At 42.7% G+C, this 20303-nt stretch overlaps 1 protein-coding gene across 3 annotated transcripts in view; it reads left to right on the forward strand.

The window, feature by feature from the left end:
- LOC116505859 (mothers against decapentaplegic homolog 2) overlaps positions 1 to 18713 on the forward strand; it is a 51087-nt gene extending 32374 nt beyond the window's left edge. For all 3 annotated transcript variants that reach the window (XM_032213301.1, XM_032213302.1, XM_032213303.1), the window contains 9 exons: positions 3554 to 3643; positions 4761 to 4954; positions 7082 to 7216; positions 8976 to 9050; positions 9998 to 10051; positions 12429 to 12641; positions 13413 to 13550; positions 13848 to 13992; positions 16551 to 18713. In XM_032213301.1, the coding sequence (XP_032069192.1) occupies positions 3554 to 3643; positions 4761 to 4954; positions 7082 to 7216; positions 8976 to 9050; positions 9998 to 10051; positions 12429 to 12641; positions 13413 to 13550; positions 13848 to 13992; positions 16551 to 16674 (1168 nt within the window). In that variant the 3' untranslated portion in view covers positions 16675 to 18713. The remainder of the gene's footprint in view (positions 1 to 3553; positions 3644 to 4760; positions 4955 to 7081; positions 7217 to 8975; positions 9051 to 9997; positions 10052 to 12428; positions 12642 to 13412; positions 13551 to 13847; positions 13993 to 16550) is intronic.
- Positions 18714 to 20303: the final 1590 nt, after the last annotated feature.

The raw sequence follows: 20303 nt of genomic DNA on the forward strand, positions 1-20303 counted from the left end.
TCAAATGAGGTTATTTACAGTGTTTGTAAATTTTGTTATGAATTCAGTAATGTCAGAACAGCAAAAATCCACTAGTGATTTCAGATATTGATGTTTTGCTAAGTGTTCTTTCAACAGCTGCAAGGAGATAATAGATGGAAACCAGGGGTGTCAAACTTTGATAACTTTAAGACTTGTGGACTTCACCTCCCAGAATTCCCCAGCCACTATAGCTGGTTGGGGAATTCTGGGAGTTGTAGTCCACAAGTTTAAAGTTGCCAAGGTTGGACAACCCTGCTGTAAACTAATCATTAGCTTAATAGGAAATGTTGGTCAACGTTAGAGGTATTAATTTTCCAAACTTTTCCAGTATGGAGAACAGAGCTAGTGTCTAAAGATGAACCAATCCTTTTAAGTATGCAGGCTTCTTCCAAAGGAGCAAATTGTTTTCAGGTTTGTGCAACTGAAGCAACTGTTTTTCAGTAGTATCTTTTTATTCTTGTGGCCAGGCTATATATCATTCCAATAAATGTAGTGTCATGAAGATTATTAATAAAATGCAGAAATAAAGGGCAGTGGATTCCTTTCATTTTAGGAGCTGTTTTGCCATCTATTTGTAGGCTTGTGCAAATGGTTCAGAAGACCATCGGAAAGCCCTGGTTTGAATCCACAGTGGGAAGCAGGGTCAGCATAATGAAGAAACTAGGATTGCTGTCAGAGTGAAGTGGCCATGCTGAGCCTTTGGGAGGAAATTAATGCTTTGAGCAAGTGGGTTCAGGGGGTAACAGCAGCTTTTGGCTGCCTCTGTGCCATTCACTTTGCAAACTGTCTCTCTGAATGACATGGAGAGTTCTAGTAGATTGGGCCTATCAGCACTCTAAAGATGACTTAACAGCTTCCAAGATACAGTTTGATTCTGTTCTTGTTACCATCTAATGAACTGCAGAGTTCTTTAGAAGGTCAATTTGTTGTTGACTTATGGTTGATTTATGACAATACAGCTATGATGATTACATATAATAATTTCTGGATTCTAGTTTTGTAGGTGTACATTTCTCCCCGCTTCCCCCCCCCAAAAAAAATCTCCTGATCTTGGTTCATAATTTAACATTAATATGCATTTCGATTGGCATTTGATGACATGTATAATCGGAGATTCATCTCAGGAAAGGTATACCGATTCCTAGGTTGTGGTTAATTTTCTTATGACAGCCCTAATCCTGAATTGGAAAGATACTGTAACAGCAAAACATATTAAAGTGCAACTAACAAAGAAGACGTAATGGTAACCTTGATCCATAATGGTGAAGTTCTTGTCTCAGAGGGAAAAAACCTTTGGAATAAAGCATTACTAGTGGAAAATCCACAATGTTTCTGCAATAAAAGATTTGTGAGCACTGATTTGTGAGAACTGAGCTGCTTGTGCTTGCTTCCAGAATCTTCTGCATTTATTTAACATTTCAGAAATAGTGGAGGTTAGGAATATAAAGCAAGGCTTTGTTCAGTGGCTAAGATGTTGAGCTTGTCGATCAGAAAGGTCGGCAGTTTGAATCCCTAGCGCCGCATAACGGAGTGAGCTCCTGTTTCTTGTCCCAGCTTCTGCCAACCTAGCAGTTCGAAAGCACATAAAAAATGCAAGTAAAAAAAATAGGAACCACTTTGGTGGGAAGGTTACAGCGTTCTGTGCACCTTTGGCATTTAGTCATGCCAGCCACATGACCACATGAAATGGAGATGAGCACCACCACCCCCGAGTCAGGAACGACTAACACATATGTGCGAGAGGAACCTTTACTTTACCTTTAATTTAGGAATATTAAAAAAAAGAATGTTCATCTTGATAACAATTGATTTTTTAAATATAATCAGGTATCCCCATTCTGAGTTTTGGGGTATGACAAGAGTGTTGTTTCAAAGAGTTCACATAATGTATATATTTTGTATCTTGAGAGCAACAAATAAGCAGCCGTGACCTTGTTTTGTTGGCTGAACAAGAAAAGGGTTTTCAGAAATGCTTTAGATCTATTAAGATACATAGTCATGTTATTCTGTCGTAGCTAAAAATCAGGAAAAAAAAACCATAGTGGCACCTTTTCAATCCCTCTTGGGTGATTCTTCTCAAGGTCCATGTTAATCCCACTAAACATGTAAACTGTCTACCTGAATTGACTTCTAATACTTCACTATCCAGAATATTATCACCAGCCTGCAAAGTGGACAGAGTTTCAATTCGATTGCCTTTTGGTAAGTACTGGCAGTTTTGAGTGATAATTCTCTCCCCTTTGGGAGCAATTAGTACAGCATATTGAACTCCAGCTGCTTATTGTACCAAATTGATTGGTCAGATCTTAGATAGTTTCTCCTTTTGATTGGTGCAAACCAAAGCACATGAACCACTTTCTAAAAAAAAGTACAAAACCAGAAGAAATAACTTCCGATAGATTTGGGGTCATTCGTGTAAATAAAGTTTGCTGTGATACTGTTTTCAAATTGTTAAGTGTTGGGTGCTGAGATTCCTGTGAAATGACACTTCTCTTTCAGGAATAGAAGCGACATAGCTTGGTCTAGTGCTTAAGACCCCAGGCTAGAAAGCAGGAGACTGTGAGTTCAAGTCTCTTCTTAGCCATGAAAGACAGTTGGGTGACTTTGGGCCAGTCACCAGGAGACAGTGAATTCTAGCCCCGCTTTAGACATGAAAACGAGCTGGGTGATTTTGAGCCAGTCACACTCTCTCATCCCACTTGTACAGGGTGGTGGGGGTGGTGAGAATAGGAGGAGGAAGCGTGTTGCGTGTTGGGTAAGTTCACCGCCTTGAATTATTTATAAAAATAATAAAGGCGGGATATTAAATAGAGGAAAACCTTTAATTTCAGGGTTTTTAAAAAATTTAATTTGAAAATTGCTTGCCTTCTATTTGATTTCATCTTGTATTTGTACACTTGTTAACAGCAAACATTGGATGTATCCTTTCATTCTCAATAAAGACGAAGTGGGGAAGGTGGTGGGCTAAGAAGAAGGGTATTTCAGCAAAGTAATGGGAAACCTGCACATTCCAGCTAGTAACAAATTGATTTTGGTGATTCCTGAATTCTGGTTTAACAGTTTGTTGAACTTTTAATACTTTACTGACATGATTTTAGTCTGACTTGCTATTTTTAGTATCATTATTATTATTTTTGTAAATAATTTTCCTACTTTTTGCAAAGAGACTGTTTGTGTACTGCCAGGTTGACGAGGTTTTGCCTGTTTTAAGGTATATTACAAATATGCGAATTGCATCAATCCAGCCGACGTGCTCACCGTTTTGAAAACATCATTTTACCTTTAAAATCACATGTTCCATTTTACCGGCCTCCTTCATATAGAAAATACATTCTTTTTGATACTAGTATTAAAAAAGAAAAGGAAAAAAAAAAAGAAAAGGAAAAAAAAAGCAAACTCTCCAGTATTTTCTATGTGGAAGGAAGTTTTCTGTACATTTCTCCCATGTCTTTTACATCATGGTAGTTTGAATAACCATGCTTCCATATTCACATCAACTTTTTTTGTTTTTGTTTTTCCAATTTATACACAGCACTTGCTCTGAAATTTGGGGACTGAGTACACCAAATACGATAGATCAGTGGGATACCACAGGCCTATACAGCTTCTCTGAACAAACCAGGTGAATATTCTGCCCTGTGTCTCGTCATAGAGATCTTGCGGGTGGGTTCGGCTTTTCAGGGGTCTTTACCAGTTGCAGTGCTTCCTAGCAACAGAGCCTTTTAAACAGGATGTTGTGTTCTCAGTTGATGTTTTAACCAACAAAAGTTCTCTTCCTATTAGTGCTGTGGGAAGACTGGGGGGGGTGGGTGGGGGAGGGGTGTGTGTGACTTCATACTCTGTTCTTCATTTAACAACAAAGGGGGCATTTTACTTCATACCAGGTTACCAAGTGTGTCTTTAAAATGCTTGCACACTATATATTTGTATGTATATTTTTTTAAAGAATCAGGTATGTTCACTCAGAGACAAGGAGACAACTTGTCTGGCTTTTGGTGGTTCCTTTTATTTTTTTTTCTTCCCATGTCACCCTATTTGCATTGTGTGCTGAGATTTTTGTCTTTCCCATCCCATGAGTCATAAATCCATCTGCATTTGTGTAGGCCCAGGCAGTCTTTTATCTTAAAACTAGCAAAACTTTTCAACTGGTAGCAGCAAGGGATGCAGAAATCGCAGGCAGGCATGATGTCTGGTGGACGCTGCATGTTCTAATGCCAGGGTTTCTCAAGAACTTCGGCCACTTTGAGACCTGTGGACTTCAACTCCCAGAATTCCCCAGCCAGCCCTGCTGGAAGTCCAAAGGCCTTAAAAGCAGCTCAGGTTGAGAAACACTGTTTTATGCAATGTGAATTTCCTTTGGTGATCTGACTGCTATAATTTTATGTGCAGTCTTGTACAACCTATATTCTTAACAGCAATAATTGCCTGTTTTAGCCCAGTGTCAAGTGTTGCTGATGAACAGACTTATTTATTGTCCAGCCATTATGACACACACAGATCCTTTGATTCAAGGGCCAGTAATAGCAGTGTGTGCACACTAACCATGAAACGACCTCTCTTATTGCAAAGAATATTGCAGTGTCGAAAGATACAAATGTCTGTGGCAGCTCTTTTGCATTTTTCTTTTTCGGGTAGGACGGAAGGGTGCTCTAAGTGCCATAGTTCTGAGTAGGTCATCTTAAATATGCTACAAGTCAACAACTCAGAACATTCTGGAATATTTTTCCCCCTCTCTCCAGGTCTCTCGATGGCCGCCTCCAAGTGTCCCACCGTAAAGGATTGCCGCATGTCATTTACTGCCGCTTGTGGCGCTGGCCTGACCTTCACAGCCACCATGAACTTAAGGCCATTGAAAACTGTGAATATGCTTTTAATCTTAAAAAGGATGAAGTGTGTGTAAATCCTTACCATTACCAGAGAGTGGAGACTCCAGGTACGAAGATGGCAAGCACGGCTGACGTAAAGGGCTTGGCTAATGCAGGCTTCCCTTACTAAGCCTCCGACGTAACGCTCAGTGTGTACAAAGTTGAATCAAAAGGAGTGTCTGCGTTATTTCCAAGGGTTTGAGCGGGAGTTACTCCAACTTTTAATTTTCCACAGTGGCACGTAAATATTGAAAAGCTTTGTTCGGTTGAATTGAATACATGTGTTTGGCACTCCCTGGTATAAATTGGAGCTGCAAAGGGCTGCAAGCATTCACCTCAATTAAAATGACAGAACTCCTCAACTGTCTTTCTTTTCTGCTTTGTTGTAGAGACTCAAGTGGCTCCCAGGATTTTTAATATAGAGACACCTGAATGATATGTTTGTTCACCTTTCTTTGGTAGTTCCAGGGAAAGGATTCCATCACAACCTGGAGCAGCCACTTAAGAGTGCTTAATTGCTTGTTTTTCCCCCAATCCCCTGTAATTTCTAAAGGATAGTTTGTTCAGATGGAATAAAAAAGTGTTTCTTAGGGCATGTTATTGCTTAATTGTTAACATGTCATCAGTGCAAGGAACTGAGACTGATAGAATTGGTACCACACTAATTTAGTTTCACATCTACCGTATGAACTGAGAGTCTATGAAGATTCACAACCATGCAGAATCACGGTTGTCCCAAAGGTGCTTTTTCAAAAGGCAGCTGGACTTTGAACTTATTTCACTTTATTTTCCAAAGTACCCGAAGGCAGGACGAGAAACAATGGGTGGAAACTAATCGAGGGGAGAAGCAACTTGGAAGTAAGGGGAAACTTCCTAACAGGGAGGACAATTAACCGGTATAACGGCTCGCCTTCAGAAGTTGTGGGTGCTTCATCCCTGGAGGTTTTTAAGAAAAGACTGGATAGCCAACTATCTCAAATGGTACAGGGCAGTGATGGCAAACCTTTTCAGGAGCAGAAGAAGAGCTGCCCAGGGTGTATGCACACATCCAGAAATGAACTTCCGATGCGCACCGGCCAGCTAGTCTTCTGGGTTTCTGGTGTGCATGGGTGTGCAACAATCAGCTGTCCAGCGCACATACGCAGGAAAACAGAAGACCAGCTCTTCCAGTTTCCTGCACTGCCACACACACAAAGTCCAACTGATCATCACCTTCGCCTGCATGCCAGAAACCAGGAAGAGAAAACAGGTGATGCCACACGTGCCAGACAACATGGCTCCGCGTGGCACTTTGGGCGCACGTGCCATAGGTTCGCCATCACGGGTATAGGGTCTGCTGCTTGAGCAGGGGGTTGGACTAGAAGACAGTCCCTTCCAGCTCATTCTGCTTGTTTTATTGTTTTTCCTTGAAGATGTGTCTCTCCTCATTCAAGAAGCTTGAACTGAAGAAGCTTCTTGGAAGGACTGAAGAACTTCAGTTCCCAGAACTGAAGAAGCTTCTTGGATGAGAAGCGAAACATCTTCAAGGAAAAACAAAAGTCCAGTTGCCTTTTGAAAAAGCACCTTTGAGATATATGAGCTGAGAAAAAGGCTCCAAAGTGACTTTAGCGAATTTTGCATCTGCATCCCTCTCCTTTTACACTTCATATTTACGGTTAAACCAGAGTCAGAGAGGTCCCATTTGGATCTCAGCCTTAAAGACAACTTCATTCCCTTGGTTCAGTGGTTGCTTTCCGTTCCTTAGACTTCCACCCTTTCCTCCTGGGGTGATTCTGGGAAAAATAAGACACATTTCTACTTGTCAGAAGAAAGTGTGAAATAAAGAAGATAACCTTTTTAGTAATATGCCTAGGAGATTCTGGCTAAGTTTGCAGACAGCAGTACTCATATTCACCATGGATATTAGCATGTAATATATATTAAGTTTCTCCCTCCCCTCCTCCCGCAAGTGTTGATACTTAAATTAGCATTTTAGGCTAATTGGTGTGGTTTTCTCCATGCTTACCTGGAAATAAGCAATAATAATTTGGGTTTAATAGGCATAAAATTGAACGACCAGTGAGTGCTTTGAATTAAAACCTTGTCATGTGACTGTAGAGTCTGAAATACATTCTATAGAGGGGTATGCATATTGTTGTGTATTTAAGCATGATAAATTGTGCTAAACCTTTTTGGGATGTTTTTCCTCTTCCCAGTTCTGCCTCCTGTTTTGGTACCACGACACACTGAGATTCTGACTGAACTTCCTCCTCTCGATGACTACACTCATTCCATTCCCGAAAACACTAATTTTCCAGCAGGAATAGAACCACAAAGCAATTACATACCAGGTATTCCTGTAAAAGCAAATAGAACTAAACTGAAATCCATTGTATAACGTGCCAAAATTAAAATAACAGCATGGGAAGCCGGATTCTTTGCTAGGATTGGTATTTCTTTGTAATTGTTGGAGCGCTCCGGGTCCAACTAAAAGTTTTTTAACCATCATCCCAATCCTTGCCGGTATACTTTTTCATAAAGAAAAGAAGAAATAAGATCTTTTAACAGCATCTTTAAGAGCCGTGATGGCGCAGTGATTAGAGTGCAGTACTGCAGGCTACTTCTGCTGGCTGCCTGCAATTTGGCAGTTAGAATCTCACCAGGCTCAAGGTTGACTCAGCCTCCCATCCTTCCGAGGTCGTAAAATGAGGACCCAGATTGTTGGGGGCAAGATGCTAGCTTTAGCAATAGTACTTAGACTTATATACCGCTTTAAAGTGCTTTACAGCCCTCTCTAAGTGGTTTACAGAGTCACCATATTTGAACCCTGACAGTTATATTTTCAAATGCACCAATTGTGTTTCTCCACTGTCATTTGATGTTGTGGGTTGTACTTCTAGTTTTATTTGTGAATCATAAAATGTGTTCTGCAAGCTGGAGTACATATAAATTCTGAAAAATAACTTTTGTGCATGAGGTATAATTGAATACACTTGAAGTTGCCTTTCTTACAAAAAGAATGCATAAACTTCAGGAACCCTTCATGAGTTCATGGGCCATGCATATATTAACCTTTGCTGGGGAGGGAACTGCCTTATAGGCATCTCTAGCCACACATGGGATCGTGTGTTAAACTAGCTATTACCTAACTTACCTTTAAGTGAATCTGTAGCATGAGTATTTATTTTTTAAAAATTTAGGTAACTGCATTCACAAGCTTGCTTACTGTGTGGGAATTGAGGCTATGAAAACTAGCATCCTTCCCCTCCCCTCTCCTCCCCTCCCCTCCCTTCCTTAGGGTGTTTCTTGTGAAATTGGGAAGTCCATACTGGGCTTTTTCTTGTGTTTGCTTGAGACCAGTGGTTAGGAATGCAGTACTGCAGACTAATTCTCCTGACTACCAACTGCTGAGAGTTCGATCTTGATCGGCTCAAGATTGACTCAGCCTTCCATCCTTCCGAGGTCGGTAAAAACGAGGACCCAGATGGTTGGGGGACAATAGACTGACTCTGTAAACTGCTTAGAGAGGGCTGTTAAAGCACTGTGAAGCAGTATATAAGTCTAAGGGCTATTTCGAGTAGAGACTTGAAAGGATTACAAGCTCCACATTGGTCAGGACTTTACTGATTTAATGAGGGCGGGTAGAAAAGCTCTATGCACTTACATGCATGCCCATGTACAGTTTGGGACCAGAATGTCCAGAGCTTCCCCTTTTTTATTCCCATTCTAAAAATGACCACCATCCCCCAATCTTCCAAAAAATCAAAAACTCACTCCACAGTCTTAAAACTCCACAACTCTTAATGTCTGAGCATGTCTAGGGTGTATAAAGATTGCAACATAAGGCTAAGGAAAAAGGGAAACGCAAGTGACTGACACATTTTCCCCCTCTCTAAACCTGACATGGATTTTTTTTTTTTTTTTTTTTTTTTTTTGCTGTTCTAATTGTGGCAGTGTGATTTCCGGCCAGAGGTGTATTTAAATAGGCTCAAGGGCTAAATTCCTAAACATTTTGTCTATTCTTTGTTTATTGATCAAACATCTAGCGTCCATGGTATTGAGTGATGTTTTTATTTTAAAGGCTTCTCAATTATATTTTGCTCTTGGCAGAAACACCACCCCCTGGCTATATCAGTGAAGATGGGGAAACCAGTGACCAGCAGTTGAACCAAAGCATGGATACGGGTAAATGCCTTCATTTTTATGGTGTGCTCAAGTCTTATGCTCATTTTTTGTTACGTTTGCATGTATCTCTGTGACAAAAATGTTCTTGGGTTGTATCAGTGTTAGGTTTTAAAAGGGTATGTTGGTTTATTTGTTTGTTTAAACCAACTCCAGTGGACCCTGGTGCTATACATAAATTAAAAAAGATTCAATGCCTGCAAGGAAAAAAAATTCCTATGTGGAAACCACTTCTGGACTTTGTGCTTGAGGTAGAGGGAGAAAAATGAAACTTTGATTTTGGGTTTACGGATAAAATAGATACGGTGTAACAGCAAATGGCTAGTTTAAACTACAAGCAAAGTCAATGGAAGCCAGATTCACTTAACAGTTGTGTTACTACCTTAATAACTGCAATGATTCACTTAACAGCTGTAGCAAGAAAGATTGTGAAATGGGATAAAATTCATCTAACAATCTCTTTGTTTATCAATAGAAATTTTAGGCTCAATTGTGGTCATAGGTCAAAGACCACCCGTACATTTCATATTTCTTGGATTATTAGATACTGAAGTGGCAAAGGGTTAGTTAAATGCCCTTTTCAGTAGGTTAATATATAGTATATCACCTATCCTGATCTCTCAACCTTGATTTTTGTTACGTTATTGCTAATAGGAGTAAGATAAATTCTAAGCTAGTTAGTGGAACTAATGCTAAGGTTCTGTCATGGCAATCATAGTTCCTCCCATCCTTTGTTCAAACATTTTCCATTTTTTTCAACATTTCATTGAGTTGGGGAAAGAATAAAAGTGATTCCAGATTCTTTTAACTACCCTGTCCAAAGGTAATGGTAGCGTGTGAAAAAATATGGCACCTGGATCGCTGTCTAAATGATTTGTGTGAGTGTTTGTGTGTGTCTGCACACAGGCAGGAGAACAACAATGAAATAATGTCCTTGATTGTTTCCCCAGGATCACCGGCAGAGTTGTCTCCTAGTACACTCTCTCCTGTCAATCACAGCCTAGGTAAGGCGGGAACACTGAATTGGATAAATGTCTTTGTATTAGGAAATAGGAACTCTTATTATCTGAAGCCAGTAGTGGACTGCTGCCGGTTCGGATAGGTTCAGATGAACCGGTAGCTGGCCCCGCCCTATCCTGTCCTATATTTCCTTCTTTCTGGCTCAGCTGATTTGTGCGGCACAGCTGATTTCCGCCCCTCCACTGTTCTACTTACCGGGGCTGCCTTAGAGCAGTGTTTCTCAACCTTGGCGAGTTTAAGACGAGTGGACTTCAACTCCCAGAATTCCCCAGCCATGCTGGCTGGGGAATTCTGGGAGTTGAAATCCATTCGTCTTAAACTCGCCAAGGTTGAGAAACACTGCCTTAGAGGGTAAGCAGCTGAGCTTCCAATTGCTGTATTCTGAATGCTGCGCGCAAGCGCATTAGGCACACACGTACACAAAGCGCGCACTCACCAAACCGGTGGTTAAAGCGATTGCAGCCCACCACTGCCTGTGGCAAAAAATGCAGAAATTGCAATAGTTGGCACCTCCACCTGGTACACCATTGAAATATGTTTTTTTAAAAACTCGCCCTGTGTTTTGAGACATGGAGTTCAACCTTGACCAAACTTTTAAGACTTGTGGACTTCAACTCCCATGCTAGCTGGGGAATTCTGGGAGTTGAAATCCAAGGTGGCCAACGTTAGATACCCCTGCTTTAGGGCTTCAGACTTTGAGTTCACCTCCAGGTGTGGGATATGGCAAGGTTCCACTGTGAGAGGCAGACAGTAAATAAAGCCTTCTGTGCCCTGGTAAGAACAGCTATTCCTTATTTAAATATTTCCCTCAACAAAATAATTATTTGGTTCTCTTCTAGAATCATGTGAAGAGCAACGTTAGTATGCAAACATGGTAAAAAGGTGCCCCAGATTTAAAAGTTTAAAGACTTGCATGTTGCTATCAGCAACTTGAAGTTAGATGCTCCTATGGACACATCCTGAGCTAAACATATAACTCTAATAAGGATGTACATAATTGTTTTGAATGCTGACCTTGCTCGAAGTGAATTATCCAATATCTTTGAATAGCCTTGAGAGGTGTTATTGTAAAATAGATAACTGAGGCTTAGTAGAAGAGTTTGATTCACCATTGGACTGCTTAGATATACTGTTAAATTAACTTTTCCTACTATCGGGGACACTATAAAAGTGTTGCACTCCACACTACACGGGACACATATCGGTTTCCTTCCGGATGTTCCAAACTCCCAACAGTAAAACTGTAGCCAGTCCTCAACTTATGACCATACTCGAGACTGGAATTATGGTCATAAGTCGTGGCGGTCATACCTTGAGGCGGCGTGTCCAGACCCAATTTTTTGACAATTTTTTAAACTGCTGTTAAGCAAATCCATTGCATGATTACTATTTTTTTTTGCCAACAATTGGAACGAAATGCCAGAAACTGATTTAAAAAACAAGGCAAATTGTGGTCACATGACACTGTGTTGGATGCTGCGAATGGCCATAAAGGAAAACTGGTTGCCAAGCACCCAAAATACATTTAAATGAGCACAAGGGGCGGGATAAGACAGTCATAACTTTGAAAGTGAGTCATTAGGTTTTGGGGGGTGTCTATTGTAACTTCAAGCAGCCGCTAAGTGATCAGTCATAAATTGAGGGCTACCTGTACTTTGTTGGGATATTACTAGCATATGGTATGTTTAATGAGAGTTGTATCAATTTATGGGTGCCTCAATTCTATCAGTTTATAGGTGCTCATATAATTCATTAAAAATCAAATGTTTTGGTGAGTCTTTTTAACTAGTTCCAGCAACTTGTATTAATATTTCTATGGACGGTGTTTTTGGAAATGAGCTTCTTAAAACGTGAATCCCTTACAGTGCTGTGGGCAATTAAATCAAGATGGTTTCATCTAGGACCACATTACCCTGGAAAATGTGGTGCCAAAGAGTGGAACAGAAAGGGGAATAAAGATATGAAATGATTAGAGAAAATAAATGTTTCAGGCAGAGTATGTTTTCAACTCAGTTTTCCCCTGCAAATAAAACGAGGAGACAGAGTGAGCATTCCCTTAAAATTAAGACGTTCAGATTGTTTTGTTGCATGAGGTGAATTAGAGCAAACAGCCTTTTTTAATAAAATGTATTATTTTCTTTTTTTACCTGTTTAAGCAACAGTCAGTTAATTTTTGGTGTAAGCGAAGGAAGTCCCTCAATCACTGTGCCGACAGAGCTTTGATTGTGGTTTCACTGAAAACATGGACATTCCTTTTCTGTTTCAGTAATGGTAGCCATGACTATCAGACCCTTGCCAAATACTGAGAAGTAGAGTCATATTAAGAATGATTTCTAAGAAGGATTTCTTTCTCCCTGCCAGATTTGCAGCCAGTTACCTACTCGGAGCCTGCCTTTTGGTGTTCGATAGCGTATTATGAACTAAATCAGAGAGTGGGTGAAACTTTCCACGCGTCGCAACCTTCCCTTACGGTAGATGGCTTCACGGACCCATCCAACTCCGAACGATTCTGCCTAGGTTTGCTCTCCAACGTTAACCGAAACGCCACAGTGGAAATGACAAGACGCCACATAGGTAGGGGGTCTGATCCCCTGGTGAATTACCAGTCTTCTGCCATTCACAGTTCAGATTCTTTCTTTTTTTCTCCCCCCACCCCTTCCTACCTACCTTTCTTTCTTTCCCCTTCTCTTTTCTTTGTCTCTGCTCCTTCCCTCCCTTCCTTCCTTCGTTCCCTCCCTCTCTCTTTCTCCCTGCTTCTTTCTTTCTTTCTTTCTTTCTTTCTTCCCTCCCTCCCTCCCTCCGTTCTTCTCTTTCTTTCTTTCCCCCTCTCTTATTTTTGTCTCTGCTCCCTCCCTTCCTTTCTCCCTCTCTCTTTCTTTCTTTCTTTCTTTCTTTCTCTTCCCTCCCTCCCTTTCTCTTTCTTTCCCCTCTTTTTTCTTCCTGCTTCTTCCCTCCCTCCCTCTCTCTTCCTTCCTTCCTTCCTTCCTTCCTTCCTTCCTTCCTTCCTCTCTTTCTTTCCCCTCCCTCCCTCTTTCTCCCTGCTTTTTTCTTTCTTTCTCCCTACTTCTTTCTTTCTTCTTCCTTCCTTTCCTCTCTCTTTCTTTCTCCATGCTTCTTTTTTTCTTTCTTCTCTCTTTCTTTCCCTTATATAAAACATTTAAGCAAGTAATGCAAGAAGTAGTAAAACTCAGTTCTTTCATTTAGTTTCATAACTGTGGCATGCTAGCTATAAAATAAAATTAGCAATCCAGCTGATTTTTAAATCGATACAAAAGGAGCTAAGCATGATGTCAGATGTTAACCTTCAGCATTTCTCTTTTCTCTGTTCCTCATTCCCCCATCCAGGAAGGGGAGTGCGTCTGTATTATATCGGTGGGGAAGTTTTTGCCGAGTGCTTAAGTGATAGCGCAATCTTCGTGCAGAGTCCCAACTGTAACCAGAGATACGGCTGGCATCCGGCCACTGTGTGCAAAATTCCACCAGGTGAGATAGGTGAAACCAAAGAAACAACACATTCAGTATATTAAAATACATGACCAGAGCTGTAAGGCAGATTTCTTCCAAATGATACTCTTCTTAGTGTCAAATCCTTATTTTCTAATCAGCAGAAACTTTGCCTGGGAATATTGGGGGATGAATTGCAGCATCTCCAAAAACTGTTTAATTTTTTTTTAATGCTGCATAATCTTTAAAGGGATGGGTTCTATAATATTAACCCGGAGAGGATGCTGATAACTCGGCAGTAGTAAACCCCCAGCTGTCTTTTTCCTCTTCATATAGGTTGCAACCTGAAGATCTTCAACAACCAGGAATTTGCTGCTCTTCTGGCTCAGTCTGTGAATCAGGGCTTCGAGGCCGTGTACCAGCTTACCCGCATGTGCACCATCAGGATGAGTTTCGTCAAAGGGTGGGGAGCTGAATACAGGTACTTGATGGAGCTTTGAAGAATTTCCTTGTGGCAGGGTGGGATTGCCAAGCCTACATTTCAGGCGCAACCCTAGCCTTCTCACAGAATCTATCTGGTCTAGCCTCATACTTGGCATTCTCTTTGCATGCAAATTATGGTGTTTTAGATCAGGGGTCTCCAACCTTGGCAACCTTAAGACGTGTGGACTTCAACTCCCAGAGTTCCTCAGCCAGCAAAGCTGTCCCATATGTGCTTGACATCTTTTAACCTTTAGTTTTAACTTTAGTTCTCTAAAGTGCCAACCTTGATTGAAAGCACATAGTGCTGCAAAACAGTTCTTAATTTAATGATTTATTAAACAAATGCATACAGCCCCCCCAGGTCACACACATTTTTTTTACGAATTCGTCGCATAGTAAAAATCCATAAAAAAACAGCACCGCACCACCCTTATTAAACACTTTGATAACTTCCCATACCCCTACTCCCTTTATTAAGCACTTAAACTACACATCGGGGCTTTTCTGCTCTACTCTATGAATTATTATGTTATTCCGAAGAAAGAGAAAATGGAATCTTAAAATGTAATACGAAGGGTGGCACAGATTTTAAAGATAAACTGCCCGAAGTAAGTAGGACTTGCAATTTGTTTTGGAAAAGGGATAGTTGCTTTTTTTGCACCTAGATAATAAAATTGCTCACAGTTCAACTTGTGCAGTAGGACAGATACCCCCAAGGCCAGGCGGATGATAGGCAAAAGAAAAACTGCACGCGAGAGAGTCCTTGTCTCTTAGCAGAGTTGGGTGTGTATGTGTGGAAATAGGTTAAGTAGGGAATGGGTAGTTGGTACAGGTAACGGGAAGGGAAAGAAAAAGGCTCCCTTGATGACACAAGAAGAATTAAATTTGCCCTTTTGCCTTCTCAGTGAGCATTAGATTTGTAATCCCCTATGTCATAATAGGTAATTATCAATGGAGGGGGGGAGACATTTAGGTTTAGGTTTAGGTTTAATTTATTTGTATGCCGCCCTTTTCCCAGAAGGGACTCAGGGCGGCTCACAACTCAAAAAGGGAGGGGAAATACAAACAGAGTTACAAAAAACATAAAAACCATACATAGTTAAAAGCACAACAATCATACCATTCGAAGTGGGGCAGCAAGTCTTTAGCCCCAGGCCTGTCGGAACAGCCAGGTTTTAAGGGCTATGCGGAAGGCCTGGAGGGTGGTGAGGGTACGAATCTCCACGGGGAGTTCGTTCCAGAGGGTCGGAGCAGCCACAGAGAAGGCCCTCCTCTGGGTAGTCGCCAGTCGATTTATAAATTATACAATCACAAAATTATTATTTCACCTTATAAAATTGGTCTTCCTTGAGATTTAGGTGAAGATAGAAGCTCCCTGGATCTCATTCTTGACTACCAGTGATACCTCCCTATGGCTTATAGGGGAGGCGTTGGCTATTTCCTCTTGAAAAATGTGTTTTTAAACTTATGCTCATCAACCTGGTGTTCCTGGTAGTCTCCCCCTGTTGCCGTTTCATGCCCTCTGTGATGGTTAGGGATTACCAACCAAGAGGCCACAAAGAGGTGAAAATTTGGTACCAGCAGTGCTGATACACGGTGGGTGGGGAAGGTGACTATGTTATTTCTTCAAGTCCTGGCCTGTAATTAAACTGGGTATGGGCAGTCCTTGACTTATGACCAAAATTGAGTCCAAAATTTCTGTTGTTAAGCACGTTAGCAACCGAACTTACTCTGGGGTGGGCTTCAAAAATTTCAGCAACGGGTTCTCTGCCCAATTGCTGGGTGGGTGTGGCCATAGTAGGCATGGCCTAGTCAGCCTCCTGCACCACGGTGGCAGTGGAGGGGCGCGTTTTCGCCTTCCCTGGATTCCGGAGGCTTTCCTTGAGCCTCTGGGAGGGCGAAAACTGCTCCTCCGGGCTCTGGAGCCCAGGAGAGGCAGTTTTTCCCCCTCCAAGAGCCTCCGTGCAGGCCCTGCACTTACCTGGCATCCAAAACAGACCACGTGGAGACTCCTGGGAGGGGTGGGTTGGGCAGGGCCAGCCAGGGATGGAATTTGGAGATTCTCCGAATCAGCCATAACATTAGCTATGGGTTCTCTCGAAACTGGGCGAACCCGTAGCAGCCCCCCCTGAACTTGCCCCCATTTCAAAACTTACTTTTGCCCTATTTTTACGATCTTTCTTGGGCACGATTGTTAAGTGAGTCATTTGCAATTGGTTAAGCTAATAACCCAGTTGTTAAGTGCATCTGGCTTCCCCATTGACTTTGTCAGAAAGTCGCAAAAGGGACACTGCAACCATCATAAATATGAGCCAGTTCTTAATTTTGATCACGTGACCACAGGAATACCACAACAGTCACGAGTATGAAAAAAGGTTGTAAGTCAATTTTTTCCCCAGTGCCATTGTAACTTTGTAGGGGCGCGAAACCATCAGTTGTAAGTCAAGGTCTGCTAGGCATTCTGTTCGGCTGGTGTGTTGCTTTCGCAAATGCCACAAAGGCATTTTATTCATTCCTTCTCTAACCCCCCCCCCCTTTTTTTTTCTTTCTTTTCAGGCGTCAAACGGTAACAAGCACTCCTTGTTGGATCGAGCTGCACCTGAACGGGCCCCTACAGTGGCTGGATAAAGTATTGACTCAGATGGGGTCTCCCTCAGTGCGTTGTTCTAGCATGTCGTAATCTCGGAGGGCTCCGAAGATGGGAAGTCCCGACAACGGCTCGTTCTGTCACAGTCAACGCGTGCGTGGTCTCCATGAACTGTTTTCCTAATCCCCAAAAAAGTTCTGAGAGAGAGAGAGAGAGATAGAGAGAAAGCACTTGAGAATCTCATCAGTTTTCAAGCACCTTGTGGATTTTGTTTCTTATACTCTGATACTAGGTGAAACGTTAGTGTATAGAAACACCTTCTCCTGAAGGAGGGAGGGACATTTAAAGACTTTTAATGGTGGTTTTTTTTTATTGGGTATATATAAATCGAGTGTCCTACAGGTTGACCAATAACATGGACAAGTACAATTAGCAATAGGCCAGGAAGCCTCTCCAAAGCGTGGCGCCGTTTTTGCAATCCTAGTTAACCGCGTCCACTGGTAGATGTACGGAGCTCCGGCTTAAGAAGACATCTCATAAAAGGCCTAAATACTTGGGTTCTCCATATTTTTTATATTTTTGTATACATATTGGTTATGCGTGCAGGCTTTTACACTGCCCTCGAAGATGTGCTTGTTACAGAAAGCTTCCAGTTCCATTATCTTCAACTGCTGACCGTAGACACACACAGAGAGAGAGAGAGATTAAAATTTCGGGTTTTAATCACCTGAAAGCGTGGTGGAACCGAACGTGTTCCAAATAAATGGAATTCCTTCACCTTCCTCACTCCCTCAAACGATGAAATCCTGTTTGAATTGGGACATGCCCTGTCCATTCAGCAAATGCATCCGTTGCTGGCAGTCCCTGCTGCGGTCCTTCAGATTCGCTTTGTATCATTTACGCACTAATGGAGTAGTGTCATTGTAGGTCAGTTTGGTTTTTATAACCAATGAAACAAATCCAAATCACTTCCTAACCGGTGAGTCAGTCAACTTTCTTCCTCGGCCCCCTTGCTGCCTCCCGGACATGAAAGTCTCCCTTATCCGTGATTAGTAGATTTTGCTCCCGGTTTCAAATCCTACCTAAGAAAGACGGCAGGATATTATTTGTCTCTGAGAACGAGATTGTCAGGTGCGGCTCGACTGATCGTTCTTTCCCGATCAGGAAGAGGGCTTGCATCCTCTTCCTTAAATGCATCCATCAGCCCTCTGTCTAATACACCATCGGATGTTCACAGTGGACCTGCAACGCCTGCCTTACTTCCCTGAAAATAGTATTTTTTATGACGTGTTTGCTTGCTGGGCTTCTAAATCAAATCGACGAAGGGGAAGGCCGAGCAGGTGACTGCTTTCTTCTGTTATTTCCCCCAAGTCTTCCTGGAGTCCGAGGAGAAGGAAGGGCATGAGGAGGAGGAGGAGGAGAAACGAGGTCACCAAGCTTCCTGTTTCATTGGAGAGGAGATCCCTGCTCCACAATTTCCTTTTTGCAGGTGGCAAACAGGCTTTCTGGATGGGTTGTACGGAAGGGACGTTTCACCAAAGGGTTTTTTTTTTTTTTGAATGATAGAATTGAGCCACGAGCACCCATGATGGGATCTTGCAGAAGCAGCGACGGCTGCAGCTTCTGTGGGTGGCTTATTGCTTGACCAAAGGAACAACCTCCACAGTACATGTTAGGGTGAATCTTAGGACACTCCTACACCTGGACCTTGCTTTAAAAAAAAAATATTTTGAATTATATTCTACAGATAGGTCTTTGTTGGGTAAGGGTTGGGAAAACTGTACAGAAGCGTTCTTCTGACTTGAAAAAGTATACATCTTACTAACCATCTTGTGATCTAGCCGTCTGTCCTCTTCGTCGTGGCAGTAGCCGGATTGCCTTTTGTCTTGTTTCTTTTTTTTCTCTTCCCCTCCCCTCGCAACCAATGTCTCCCCCCCCCCCTTCTCCAAAGGTTACTTTTCACTAGTCTTGTACTTCGTAAGTACACCTAGTGGCAATTCTAGCTTTGACAACTAATGTTTGGCCAGTGTTAAGCTTTCTAATCGGCTGCCTCAACCTGAAAGGCAACGAGGGATATTTTTTTTATGCCATAACAAAATAGGGCATAAGAAGCAATACCAAAAAAATTTGAAAACAATAACGCCGGGGGGAGGGAGGGAGGGTGGGTGGGAACTCAAGTGTGGGCCGGGCAATTCAGAAGAATGGGCAAAGAGTTACCAATTCGTGTAGTTTTACCAGTAGCCTCCTGTATTGGTAGAACTTGTAAAACTAAGAGGGAAGCTTTCATCTGTGTTGCATTTGCCTAATATGTGAATACACTAATAAAAAGTTTTAATTCTCACTTTTGTTTGTGTGGTGGTTTGGTGGGAAGATTCTAGTCAGGGGTGTCAAACTCAAGGCCCACAGACCACGTCTGGTCCATGGAGTGCTTAGATTAGGCCCACGGGGCTGCCCTGAAGAACTGAAGGACCCGTTCCGTGGTACTTCTGCCAGTGAAAACGGAGCTGGGGAGGGCTGGGTGCGGCTCTCCCGAGCTCCGTTTTCAGCTGCGACAGGCTCCTGAAGCCCTTTGCCAGAGAAGACTGAGCGTGGCTCTCCCGAGCTCCATTTTTGGCTGCAACGGGTGCCTGTGTTCCTCTGCCAGAGACAACAACTCAGGATGGCTGCGTTCGGCCTCCCGATCTCTGTTTTTGGCTGTGATGGGCTCCTGCAGCGTTCTGCCAGCAAAAATGGAGGTCAGAAGGGCTGCGTGCGGCCCTCCCAAGCTTTGCTTTAGGCTGCAATGGGCTCCTGCAGCCCTCTGCCAGCGAAAACGGGAAGTCAGCCTTCCTGAGCTCCGTTTCCAGCTGCAACGGGCTCCCGCATGCTGCCCTCCCGGGCTCTGCTTTCCCTGGCAGAGGGCTGCAGGAGCCTGTTGCAATCAAATGTAGCCCGGGAAGACCGCATGGAGGCTGCAGGAAGTTGAGCTGACCATACCCATTCGCCCCCCCCCCCCCAGGTCAACCACAACCCTGATGAATGAAATAGAGTTTGACATCCCTGACTTGGAAAGCTCGGAATAAACGGGGGTCCTAAGGTGTGACGATCTGGGTGCCAGATGGGAAGAGAACTCCATGATAACCCATCTGGATATGATACCGTATCTGTAACTGAGCCAAGGCAGGTGGGGTTCAAGATGTGACCCCAGAACGTTTGTCTGAAGTGTCCCTTCGTCTCTCAGGCTAACCGTCTGAATTCTGGTGCCCCAGCATGGAGTGATGGCTGCCCTTTGGGAGCCTTGGAAAAGGGACATCAGAAGCGCTTGAGCAGGGGAAGGCTGTCAGCTCAATAAAATCATCAGCGAGAGTCTCTTCCACCTCCATACAGTGAGGACGTTGTGTTTTTGATGTGATTTTTAAAGTTTGTGTGATAGAGAGTGGCCATATAAACTTCCTTGGGGACTTCAAAACCGTGCTCGACTAAAGCGCGCCCGATTAAACCGCGTCGCTGACGTCATCAACAGGGTGACAATAGCGAGCGCGGAGAAAGAAGGGTGTTTTAAATAGCGCTTTGAAAGCAAGCCGATTCAAGTTAAGGTAAGGGTTAGGTTTAGGGTTAGGTTAAGGGTTAGGTTTAGGGTTAGGTTAAGGGTTAAGGTTAGGTTTAGGGTTAGGTTAAGGGTTAGGATTAGGTTTAGCGTTAGGTTAAGGGTTAGGGTTAGGTTAAGGGTTAGGTTTAGGATT

Source organism: Thamnophis elegans, chromosome 3 (genome assembly GCF_009769535.1).
Source record: "Thamnophis elegans isolate rThaEle1 chromosome 3, rThaEle1.pri, whole genome shotgun sequence".
NCBI lineage: Eukaryota > Metazoa > Chordata > Lepidosauria > Squamata > Colubridae > Thamnophis > Thamnophis elegans.